Genomic DNA, 12,491 nt, shown 5'->3' on the forward strand with positions numbered 1-12,491 from the left:
GTCGAGCAGTACTGGGTCCAGGCTCTTTCCCTCCATCACCTGAGAAGGAAGTGGGAGGGTTTTCTACTCCAGAAGTGGAATAAGAGATAGGTTCTGTACTACTCAATATGGTTTCAACATCTATTCTGTCTATATATGCTGGGATCTTATCTACATCTGCCTCTACTGGTCTGGCACCACTCTCTTTCTCAACATTACCATTAGCAACATTCTCATCACTACCCTCATTAGAAGTCTGCTGAACAAAAGCATGATCTACAATGTTAGCACTTGCTAATAGTTTTGTGTCATTTTCAGCATCAAGTACACTTGTAGTTGCTTTAGTGTCCAAAAATTTGCTGGCATTATCAAACTCAAAGTTGGAGCTACTAGTACTTTCAACTTCCAGGTTATCAAGCCAGCTACTACCATCTGCACTATACTGACCGGATCTAGCAAATTCCTTTTTCTCAAGTAAGCTATCAAGTGGCATACCAGTTGATAGACTCTGTAAACCGTCATTAGTATTTATGTGTTCATGTGTGTCTTGAGAGTCATTATAGACATCATCATCATCATAGTAAATTACATCATTTGTATCTGAAGTAGTAGAGACAATGGTATCTGAGTTATCAACTTCACGTGATGCAAAACCCACTCTACTATGAACAACACTGCTTTCCTTCTCTAATTCTAGATCATGTATTGCTTTCAACTTCATGTTATCAACAGAATTATAACTACTGTCATGTTGTCTGATTGCCTTGCCTTTGTCTTCAAGTGGTAGAGGTTCTGCTGCTAAATGAAAATTATCCCTCAAACTACCTGTCTGTTCCACTACAGTGTTATCATTAGCATCCACACTGTGTTGAACATCAAAAAGCTCTAAATCCTCCATACCTAGATAACCACCTGCATCCTCTTCACTACCCTCTGCTGTGTCACTGGCATTTTGACCCAAGTCTGTTGAGGAGGCATTATTTGGTATGGGAGGGAGCACATCAGATGATGGCTCCTTGTCAGGTGTAGCTGAAGAACTGCTCTCTACTGATGAAAGATTGGACTGAGAGGAGCTAGGGACATTCTCATCTACATCTTCTGTGACATGTAGAACTTGAGCATCAGTATTGGCACTTTCACTTTCATCTACAGGGACAGGAATATCATCTGGAAGCAAATCAGCACTGTGAGAAGTTGTTCCTCCACCACCACTGACTTGTGATTTTTTAGTGTCCTCAGAGGCTGTGGCTTCTACTTCCACGTCATCCAAAGGAGCTTCTGATTCACTTGGATCAGGAGTCTCTGGAGTTTCTGCCTCTGGAAGATCTGCAGTTTCTGAGCTGCCAAACCAAGATGCAAAGAAACCCTCACTTTCAACAGGTTTCTCTGTCGGAATATCGGTACTTTCGATAATCGTTTCCACTTTAGGAGCACCAAATTCATTCTCTGGTTCCTCTGTTGTCAGAACTGCTTCTCTGTCTTCAGGGAGAGAATCAACGTAATCAATGTCCATCTCCTCAGAAAATCCTTCATCACCATCTTCCAATGGTGGCACTGTCTCCTCTGCCATGGATGTGCTTTCTTCTTCACTGAGATGTAAACCTGCTTCAGTGACCATTTCACCATCAGTGGTGGAGGCTGGCAATTCCATGGTTTCAGAAGTAGTCTCTGGCTCATTAGTGATACTCTCCTCTGTGTCTGGCATGGGCACAGAGTCTGCTGCTTGATTTTGGTCAATCTCTGGGTTTGTCAACTTGGGGTCCTCAACTTCTGCATCCTTTGGTGGACTGGTGGGAGTTGAATGATGCAACAATGCAGGAATAGGTACTGTTGTAGAAGCATCACCTAACACAAGAGAAGCTGAAGGAAGTTCTGATGTTTGGGAGTCCTTCGAAGTGGTGGTGGCAGTGCTGATATCTTCATCAAAATATAAAGTAGTACCATCAATCACTTCAAAGGAGACTGATGACGGTTCTAAAGTGATGAGGCTCTCAGATTCTTTGACATCATCTGCCTCTTCCTTAAGTTCATTTGGATTTAATGGCAGGGGAGATTCAGGTTCTAGTTCCAGTGGTGGCTCACTAGGTTCAATTAGCACACTGTCACTAGCATTGGGGATTACTTCCTCTTTCTCAAGGATATCTTTTTCTTCTTCCTCTTCTTCCTTCTCCTCCTCCTCCTCTTCTGGAGGATTGTCAATGTTATTGGCATCTGTCACTTCATCATGTTTATCATTATCTATTATTTCACCTTCAGTATTCTCACTCTCCTGAAATTCTTGGGGTTCCTTTTCTTCTTGGCTGTCCTCCTGCTCCTCCTCCTCCTCCTCCACTGTCTCTTCATCATCTTTTTCCACCTCCTTCACCACTTCCTTCTCTTCTTCCTGAGGAGTTCTACTGGTTTCTGTAGTACTGCCTTCATTACTGTCAGGTTGACTAGCATCTTCAGATTCCAGACTTAGGTTTGGAGGAGAGGTATGACTTGTGGCTTCTTCACTCTGAAGGTGTTCCTCTGTTGGGGCTGCTGGAGGCAAGTTGTTGTACTCCACATCCTCAGCAGTTATGGCGACTTTCGGATTTTCAGTAAACTCGGTGACAGTTTCCTCATTAGCCTTGGACTCCTGGTTGGGTGACTCTTCAGAAGGGTTATCTTTGTTAAGTCCTCCATCACTTTTTCCCATATAAGGTTCTGTTGGCACCTCATAGTCAAGTTTTGATTTAAAGATCCTGTGTTCGCGGATGTATTTCAAAGGTGCATATCCTCGCCTTCCTTTGATCTGAAAAGACAAATGTAAGATGAAGAATCACTGACAACTTATAAATTATAACTCAACACTACAAAAATTCAATTGCACTTATCAATTTACAATTTACAAACTATTCCTCAATACATAACAATTTAATCACAATATCTTTTGACCAGCTAAATAACTTTATTTTTTATTACATCGCAATATTAAATTTCATAACATAATGAACACTTAACACTTAACAGTCAAGAGATAAATTTATTATCTATCTATGTATGTCATACACCATTAGATACATTATTTTGTTTTTCTGTTCACTGTATCTAACATTATCAAGTTTTAACTATAGCTAATGTCACATTTATTAAGACTAAATTTTTTCCTACTACTTTGGCATGCTGCACATTATGCCAAAAGACAGCAGGAAGAAGTGACATGTTTATGAACAGTATGTAGCAGGGCCCAACCACATTATTCAGTGATGACAATAAGTATTACTCTTTTATTTATGAAGCTTTGATCTCAAAACTAACCTCAACTCCCCAAAGATCCCTTCGACTGCCAGCCTCCTTGCTATACACTAGCACCTGTGCGTTATTGGGAAATGACAGTATATCCTTGTCATTGCTGGGGTAGGCAAGAACTGTTACACCTTTGGAAACGGGATCTGTGGACAAATAAAATAAAGTATTAAGCTTGCTATGCAAAATTTCTAGGTAATCAAAGCTTATCTTAAAAATCTTTCTGTTCATATGTAATCAAATACATACTGACACTTACATACACACACACACACACACACACACACATGCACTGCTCCCCTCCTTCCCCTTGTGCGTAGCATGGATCACCATCACAGACAGAGGCCATATAACAACACTCAACTCAGGGCCTCTAGGTATGCTAACTCTATTATCACAACAAGACTAACTGCTAATGACACCATCAAATAAAAAAACATAGGATCATGGCAATGTAAAAAAAAAATTCACTAGAAACAGGTACAATTACAATAGGCTTAGGTGTTATACTTTGTATATTTCTTATTTCAAAGTGAGATTCTGCCTTCATGTGCTATTATGAGAGAGTAAGTACTACTGTTCACCTTCTGTCTCCAACAAATGCTATACTTACACCAATCCATGCAGCTTACCATTATACATGTCTACCTACAGTCAATGCAAGCAAAGCTGATTTTGTAGATGTGCCCCTGCCTCCTACCTCTTTGTGACAGGATGGCTGACTGGTGCTTGCATAAAGTTCTTACTACTTCAGATTTTCTTTAGTAAACATATAGGATATTTTCAATCAATTTATCAGTTAACTTTACCTTGAGATGACTTTTAAATGTGACTTTTTTTTATATATATCAAAGTATTAATCTTTTGAAAATTGTGCATCAAATGAAAAAAATACAAAAAAATATCAATAATAATAATAAAGAGGAGGTGGGTGCTCAGTGGAACTGCTACAGGAGATATGGTGTGTGCCAATTGTCAAAAAAATTACCAGTATATGTTTATTTCTTTCCAAAAGATTTTCTGAAGGGTTAATAGTTTGATGTTATTGTTTTTCCATTGATATTTGAAAAAAAAAATAGCTGTTGCAAGGTTAACTGATAAAGTGATTGAAAATATCTTAAATATGAAAATTTTGGCAATTGGTAAGAACAGTGTGAGTGCACCAATCAGCTGCTCTGCTGAAAAGGGGCAGGAGGCAGGGGTGTGTTACAGATCAGCTATTACACTATGCCTAGTTATTTTCATTCCTAATTACTTCTTGGGATTCCTCCCAAAGAGGTAACTATAAGAAAAAAATCACTAAAACCTGTCCACCTCTTTCCCCCATCACTTTCACTTGCTGCAGGTCAAGAACAATGTAGGTCAACTAAGAAGCTTAATACAATGGATGTTATTGTAAGCATATGTGAAGGTGCAAGGCGCTGGTTATATATTCTAGCACCATATGGCATGCACAGGTTTGTTTTATCAATAATAATAAAAGAAAAGAAAGAAAGAAAGAAAGAAAGAAAATATATTCTATATTTTGATTTTAGCCTTCCATCACTACCCTTAGGCAGTGATGGACAAGGATCAAGGATGAAAAGATTATGGTTAATAATTTCAAGATGCAGAATGAATTAATTTCTAAGATGACCAAATTGTCCCACATGAAACAGATGAGTGACAGGAAACAGACTATTCCAGAGCACACAACCTGTTAATACTTATGAATAGTGTAACTGTTTCTGTTTCTGATCTGAGACACACTCAAAGCTATCTTTGTCAATTACTTAGTGTTGTGATTATGTTTATCAGGAATACAAGTCAGGGTGAGAGGGACCCATAATTGATAAGCCTGAGAGCTTCAAGACTGACTTTTGTGTCAGCTTTCATGACATCATCATTATCATCATCAGCAGCTGCAACAGCAACAGCAGCAGGCACCTCTATGATCCCACTGTACAACAATGACCTCCCCAACCTTCTCCACCATCTGTGTCAGCTGTCAATCTATTCCAGGCCACCCCCACAAAGCTTATCTCTACCTAGAGATGAGATTCTTAAACAAGTACTGACAGCAACTCATAAAAATAAGGAATTGTAGATAGCTATATATATGCTAATAGCAACAGAGAAAAATATAATCTATGATGACTAAAAGTTATTCTATAAGTGACCTTATGACCACCACAACAACTGCTATAATGTACTTTGGCAATAGTAGCTCATAGCATTGGCTCAAGACCTGATACGTTTGACATTACTATACACAACACCAGGCACATTTGACACTGCCTCACACTAGCATATGCAATAAGGTTTATCCACTCTGATCCTTCCAAACTAATTCTCACTCTTTATACAAAATCCCAAGTAGACTCTAAGACACACACACACACCACTGGTACAACATGACTGACACCTCTGCCTGAGTGGCTAAGAATCTTGAGCCTCTGGACATTTTGGTGAGTCTGACTTGGGGGAAGGGAGACCTAAAGGGCTTATAGAAACAAAGGAGAACAATCCTCACTCTCCCCAGAGCTGAACCCTATGACTGAATGCAATGATCAATATATGCAGTATATTAAATATAAATGTATTATGTTCAAAGAAACTAAAATATTTTTGCTCTTTCTTAAGAGGGTTCAGAGAATGTTCAGTATTCAACATGCTTCATCTGTGGTGTAGCAAACCTTACATGACCAAAACCAGAAATCATGCATAAATGTTACTGTCCAAATCTTTAACTTTCATCAAATTAAGAATTAAAACCATTTTATTATTCTTAATTTGACAGCAATTTTTTGTTGTGCTGAGTGATCCTTGCTAGTTACTTTCACAAAAGGCTTTGATAGAACACTTCATTGGCACAAGCATTACAGTGCAGCACATATATCATATGCCATGTATGTTAAAAATAAGAAAGTAAATAAGTCCAGCAGTTACGTATCCATTCAGTTCCACGTTTTCAAGCAACAGCGAGTAACTGATGTAACCAGTCTGAGTACCTGCAGCCATACCTTGCATTTACTCCCAGAAGCCCTACACAGACCCTCTCATCCTCACAGTGACCTAAGCCGCCACTCCTTAGTACACATTCCTTATGCAGAAAAACCATGTGGGTATCATTTCCTTGTCTGAACAGTTATATGTTTTTCTTTTCAAAACTTGCAAAAATATGCATTTCCTACTCATAAAATATCCAGAGACTTCAGAGGGATCAAAGACTTGCTGCCTTTTCACTGAATAAACATATTTCACTTCCCACTGGCTTCCATTTTTTAATTCTGAAGCTTCCCTTCTTCAATGTAATAAATAGTGTCACATAACTGTACCTTAGTTCGAAATACAGAAATACCCACTGCCATGATGCATTGCATTTGAGAAAACAGTGATAGTGGGAACTGTACAGCAAGGATATCAACACATGTTAAATGTACAGATAGGCTAAGTAATCCAGGTAATCTTTAGATCCCATACCCAGTGAAATAATTTGAGCTCTAAAATTAACAAATGCCAAACTGAAAAAAAATAAATAAATAAAAAAAAAATAAAATGATATATATATATATATATATATATATATATATATATATATATATATATATATATATATATATATATATATATATATATATATATATATATATATAAAATAAAAGCCTATGGTTTCATACATGATGTACAGTACTTCACTGTGGTGGAATGGAGGTCAATTTTTCTCCACTGCTAATGTGCACCACTGCATGCAGGTGGGTATCATGTGGCACGGACTCAGTGTAAAAATCCTGATTTCATATGAAATTATTTACTTTAACTGGTTACAGGTATTAAGAAAAATAATCTTATCTAATTTCTCATCTTTTACTAGAACTAAATATGGTATATCATACCAAAATATGCACTACAATATCTTATACTCTGTACCTGATGTTTCCAGGAATATCACAATGCTGCCCTTCATCCTTTTATATCTTATGGCTACTTGGTCCATGGCACACCAACCAACCACAATCAGTTATCATGCTTCAATTACTGCTATGTTATCCTAAATCTTTCCAGCTTCTGTGCTAACTAATGTAGCTCAGTAGAGAACTTGAGCCCTGGTTACAAAGGAATTTTCATAGGCAGTGAGCAATAACTGTTCCTCTTGAGCAAAGAGATGGGGTGTTTGTGCATGTTTGGTTTAAGCTTTGCACGATGAAGAGACCAATCTCTCTGAGGGTTCTCAGGCCTCTGTAGAATGCTAACAGCTGGCAGTTAAATGTGAAGAACATTAAAAACCTGAGTTGCAGTGTCTCAGGTTTGAACAGAATGAGTGGTGCATTTGCCCTTAGATCAAGTTTTGTAATGGGCATGGCTATACAATATGATGGCTTTAAACAACTAACTCAAAACTTGACATTTGACAAAGCTAAATCAATAAACTGAGGAAGATAACAATAACCATTAGCTCTTTAATAGAACACTGTTATATATGTGACAGTGTAAATATAGATGCATGTATGTATTTTATGCATATAGTGAGTGAGTGAGTGAGTGAGTGAGTGTGTGTGTGTGTGTGTGTGTGTGTGTGTGTGTGTGTGTGTGTGTGTGTGTGTGTGTGTGTGTGTGTGTGTGTGTGTGTGTGTGTGTGTGTGTACATAGCGTTGTGAATGTGTTTGCATAGAAATGCATACATACTAGATTGTATAGAAATGTATACATACTAGATTGTGTGTAATAACTGGGCATTAATTATGTATTTACCCTTGAAAGTGACCAAACAATTAAACTGTTTGAAATTTATGATAATTTAGTAAATAATTAAATACTGTTAACTACGTGTCAGCTTAAGGGCAACAGCTTAGCCGACACATACTAGTGTGCCAAGTAATTTTATAAAATGTATTGTTTGCTATTATGTACATATTTTTGGGGGGCATTAAAATCAATCAATCAGTTTTATTTTATCATGTATAATGTCCCTATCTTGTAGCATTTGGGAAACCGAGAGAAGTCAATTTGAAGAAAAGATAAATTAGGCATGAGAAGCTATCACCAGGCAATGAAACCCTAATGGGATATTCACAGTAACAGTAAACAAGAGTCTGACACTTTACCAATTTGGCCAAGATTATCACAAACACCTCAGTGAGTTTTAGTTGACCTTAACTATCTTATCACTACACATGTATGCATTCAGCTATAGTTTACTTTGGTTCTAATTCTTCATAAATAAATAAATAAATAAATAAATAAATAAATAAATAAATAAATAATAATAATAATAATAATAATAATAATAATAATAATAATAATAATGAGAGAAACACAGGTGTTGGGATGTGAGTTTCTCTCACCTCCTCTCCCATTAATAATAATAATAATAATAATAACAATAATAATAATAATAATAATAATAATAATAATAATAATAATAATAATAATAATAATAATAATAAATTCTGCAGATTAAACATGGGCCTTTCCAAATTCAATGATCACAGCAAGGAAGGATTTAGGGAGACCTGGGTAGGCCATGGCATAGGATCCCAAAGCCAAGTCTTCACAAGTGTGCCCTGCAATGTGTTCTGGGCTCTCAATAAAAATGCTCCCAGTAAACTAGCACAGGTCACTTGTTGCTTACCTATGAGCCAGTTCTTGTACACTGGAATACATACACTCAAATAAAATTAGAACTAAAAGCAAATTAAAATTACAAAATATACCTTATTCCGTTGTTTCACGTTTACAGTTGCTGTTTTGACATATGTCAAATGTCAATAATTAAATTATTGCCTCTGTGGCTAATTTGTATTGTCTACACCCTTCAACAAAAGTTTGTTCAGACTTCCAGGTAGTGTTACTTGAGACAAACTTATGACAAAAGACGTATGATGAATGAGAGTGAATGAGCATCAAAATGAGACTGTTCTGCCTACATGTCATCACAGAGTCCCTTGCTTTCCTGCCACAATACCTACACCATCACTCAGTGCTCATGTGGTTGCTCCAAGGGAGAGTGATTGAAATTATTGTTGTGTGTCACTCATGAATTTTCACAAGACAACACTGGTTTTATGAATCTTTTATCCACATTACAGGCAAAGTAAACAGTCAACACTACTTCAGTGATCAATGGTGTTAAGGGTGGTGGTAAGCAGACTAAGGAAATGACTGACCATGCTGGAGTGAGTGATTGCTGTGAGATATGTTGTGCTGCTGAGAAACACCAACCCAGTAAAAGTGGTCTGGTAGACCCTTGCAAGAGCTCATATTGTTCTGTTGTGGCAAATTTGAGAATTAAGAGACAAATCCTTGTGTAGCAATTCATCAAATAAAGGAATCTATCCTAAGTGTTTGGTAAAGCAGCTGTGTGAACTGTAAGCAGGTATATGTTTGAGCATGGGTACTGCCCTGTCAAGAAACCTATCCTCACTTGTGTGTACAAAACAAGTAGAATGGCTTTTGAAGGGAAAATCTTGCTTGGGATGAGGAGTGGTTGGATGCCTTGTGGTTTGATGAAACGACCTTCAATGTGACTTATGGATGTAGCAGTAATTTTTATCAGCAAAAAGGCAGACTTGCTAGATCCACAGTACACTTGTACAATTAAGCGCATACACACACACACACACACACACACACACACACACACACACACACACACACACACACACACACACACACACACACACACACACACACACACACACACACACACCATGCTTTGAATTGCAATATTCAAAGTTTTCAGTGGGACTTAAATGTTTTCATTCAAGGTGATGGATGTGCTGATACTAATGGGCCATGGGGAGATAGTGAATATCCCCTCCTGCCTTGGAAATCAGCCAGACCAGACAAGCAGTCCACCAACCCTCTCCTAGTAAAATATTTGACACTGATATTGGTCTATTAATATTCACTGTACATGTACAGTACTGGTCAATAAATAACTAAATCCTCAGGAACAAACAATCATTATTAAAAGGGAAAGGAATGATTGATGGAAGTACTCAGGCAAATTCACATATGGTATTTAAATGTGGGTTATCCTACTGTTTTCTACAGCCTGTACGTTTTGTGGCTACTGAGCAAAAAGTAGACAGTACTACTATTGCAATGTTGGTCAGTCGTCACTTGGTTGCCCCTATAAATGCAGCTAGAGAGCACTGAACAGTCTAATAACATATATATATATATATATATATATATATATATATATATATATATATATATATATATATATATATATATGATATACAATCCTATACGTATTATATTTTAGAAAGAAACACTGCAAGGTCACATCTCATCAACGTTTACTATTCCAGATGTGGCTTGGACCATGACCCTCTGAAGGTCTTACCTATAAGAGGAAAAAACTCCAAGTGCCAAAGGCCTTTATCAAGAGAGTCATTCCATAGCGGTCGTTTTGCAGAATATGGAAACGAGCATCAGTAGGTGTTAGTACATTCCCTCAGGTGTGTGGCTGGCATGTTGAGCGCCCAGTGTCCCTGACAAATTTACTCCCCAGGAACCCGCACCTCTCCCACTGGCCTGTCACCTGCTACCATACTGAAACTCCCGAGCTGCCTACGTACAGAGTGTAGTGTCGTTGTACCTGAACTGCCTGTCTTCTCAACACACACACACACACACACACACACACAATTTCAATCCACCCATGCAAGTTTGAGATGTTCAGTAACCCCAATGATGGATCTGCAAGGGATGCTGCCATCTCCGAGGGTACACGTGATGCTGATATAGCCTTATCTATTAAGGCTATATCAGCTAAGAGCCAAGATATCACCTTTAATTTACCTTTCAATGGTAAAAAAAAACAAGAGAATAGTAAAAAAAAAATAACCCTCAGATCACTGCTGGCAGTAAACACTCCATCTTGCATCTACCTTTGTACACTCTATTTATAGAAATTAACTTATATTCACTTTCACTATCTTACCTTTACAGTCTGGATCTCCACACCGTCGGAAATCTGATATTTTTGCTGTTACGGCACAAAAAACCGACAAAATGAGGAGGAACCCCAGTGACATCCGCCCCATCCTCCTGCCATGTTACAACTGAGGTAGTGTTCCAGTAATGTATTAACCGTTGCCACAAGTCAATATTTTTTTTTTCCTTTTAACAGAGAACATGGACTTGCAAATAAGTGTCGTTTATTTTCTTCATAATTTGCAAATGTCATCTGTTGCTTTTGTTTGTTTAGTCAGCTTTTGTATAATGACTTAAATTTTATCGGTCATTCCTAATCTTTGCATTCCAAGACTCATGTCATGTAATATTAATATAATGTGGCGGGGAAAAAGACTATCTTACGTATACAATGAAAAGTACATGCACTTATAGTTCTCAGTTGGGTAAATGTCAGGCACCGTATTTTGCTGACATGTTTTCTAGAGAAGTAAGTGTACCCCGCCAGGCGCGCGAGAGACACGTCAACTCTGGCTGAGGTCAGGCGGCGCGGGGCGAGGGAAAGGCTGACATTGACTATAACTTTGTGTTAACATCTCCATGATGTTTCCATCTCGGGAACCTCTAAAATTCAAGTAAACATCGGTATCAAGAATAATTATCATTATCTTTTATGTTGAACAAGGTGTCGTAAGATGAACCTCGCTACAGTCGCTCACACCTTTCGGACATCGCCGTGCAGACGCCCCAGAATATGAGTCTGCGGTTTTATCGGAAGATAATTGATACTAAAGGTGGATATACACAACTGTTACGATAACAAACAACTAGTCGTTACACTTGATAAAGTTTAATAGGTAGTTGTACATATCCCATATATATATATATATATATATATATATATATATATATATATATATATATATATATTACGTTTACCTAGCATGTTTAAATGTATTTGAATACATTGTAGTTACCTGCAAGTTTGTTAATCAAATTAAACTTGATAAAGACTAATCACTCCATATCTGGGTCAGCAGAACCTTCCTCCCCCTCTCCCCGGAATGCGGCTCCCGTCCTCAAAGGCTTCCTTCCAGGTTAAGCCAATTTTTCCTCAGACGAACAACTCGTGAGACTACCCTGCCCCTTGCTCCAGAAGGCCCGACTGGTGATCCCCTGCCCATCCCACTCCCTCTACCAGCCTCTCCTCCTCCTCCTCCTCCTCGAAGAGAGAGAGAGAGAGAGAGAGAGAGAGAGAGAGAGAGAGAGAGAGAGTAATAAAGGTGCTGGTGTAATTTCAGTGTAATCTTCTGGTGTGCATGTGTGTGGACACCGCT

At 38.0% G+C, this 12,491-nt stretch overlaps 1 protein-coding gene across 1 annotated transcript; it reads right to left on the reverse strand.

Annotated features, from left to right (window-relative positions):
* Positions 1-816: 816 nt before the first annotated feature.
* LOC135104538 (cilia- and flagella-associated protein 251-like) lies at positions 817-7,225 on the reverse strand. The gene is made up of 4 exons (XM_064012112.1): positions 7,159-7,225; positions 3,262-3,395; positions 880-2,755; positions 817-842 (listed from the first exon to the last, which is right to left on the reverse strand). The coding sequence occupies exons 1-4, from the start codon at positions 7,223-7,225 to the stop codon at positions 817-819; spliced, it is 2,103 nt and encodes a 700-aa protein (XP_063868182.1).
* Positions 7,226-12,491: the final 5,266 nt, after the last annotated feature.

This window comes from Scylla paramamosain, chromosome 10, assembly GCF_035594125.1.
Source record: "Scylla paramamosain isolate STU-SP2022 chromosome 10, ASM3559412v1, whole genome shotgun sequence".
NCBI lineage: Eukaryota > Metazoa > Arthropoda > Malacostraca > Decapoda > Portunidae > Scylla > Scylla paramamosain.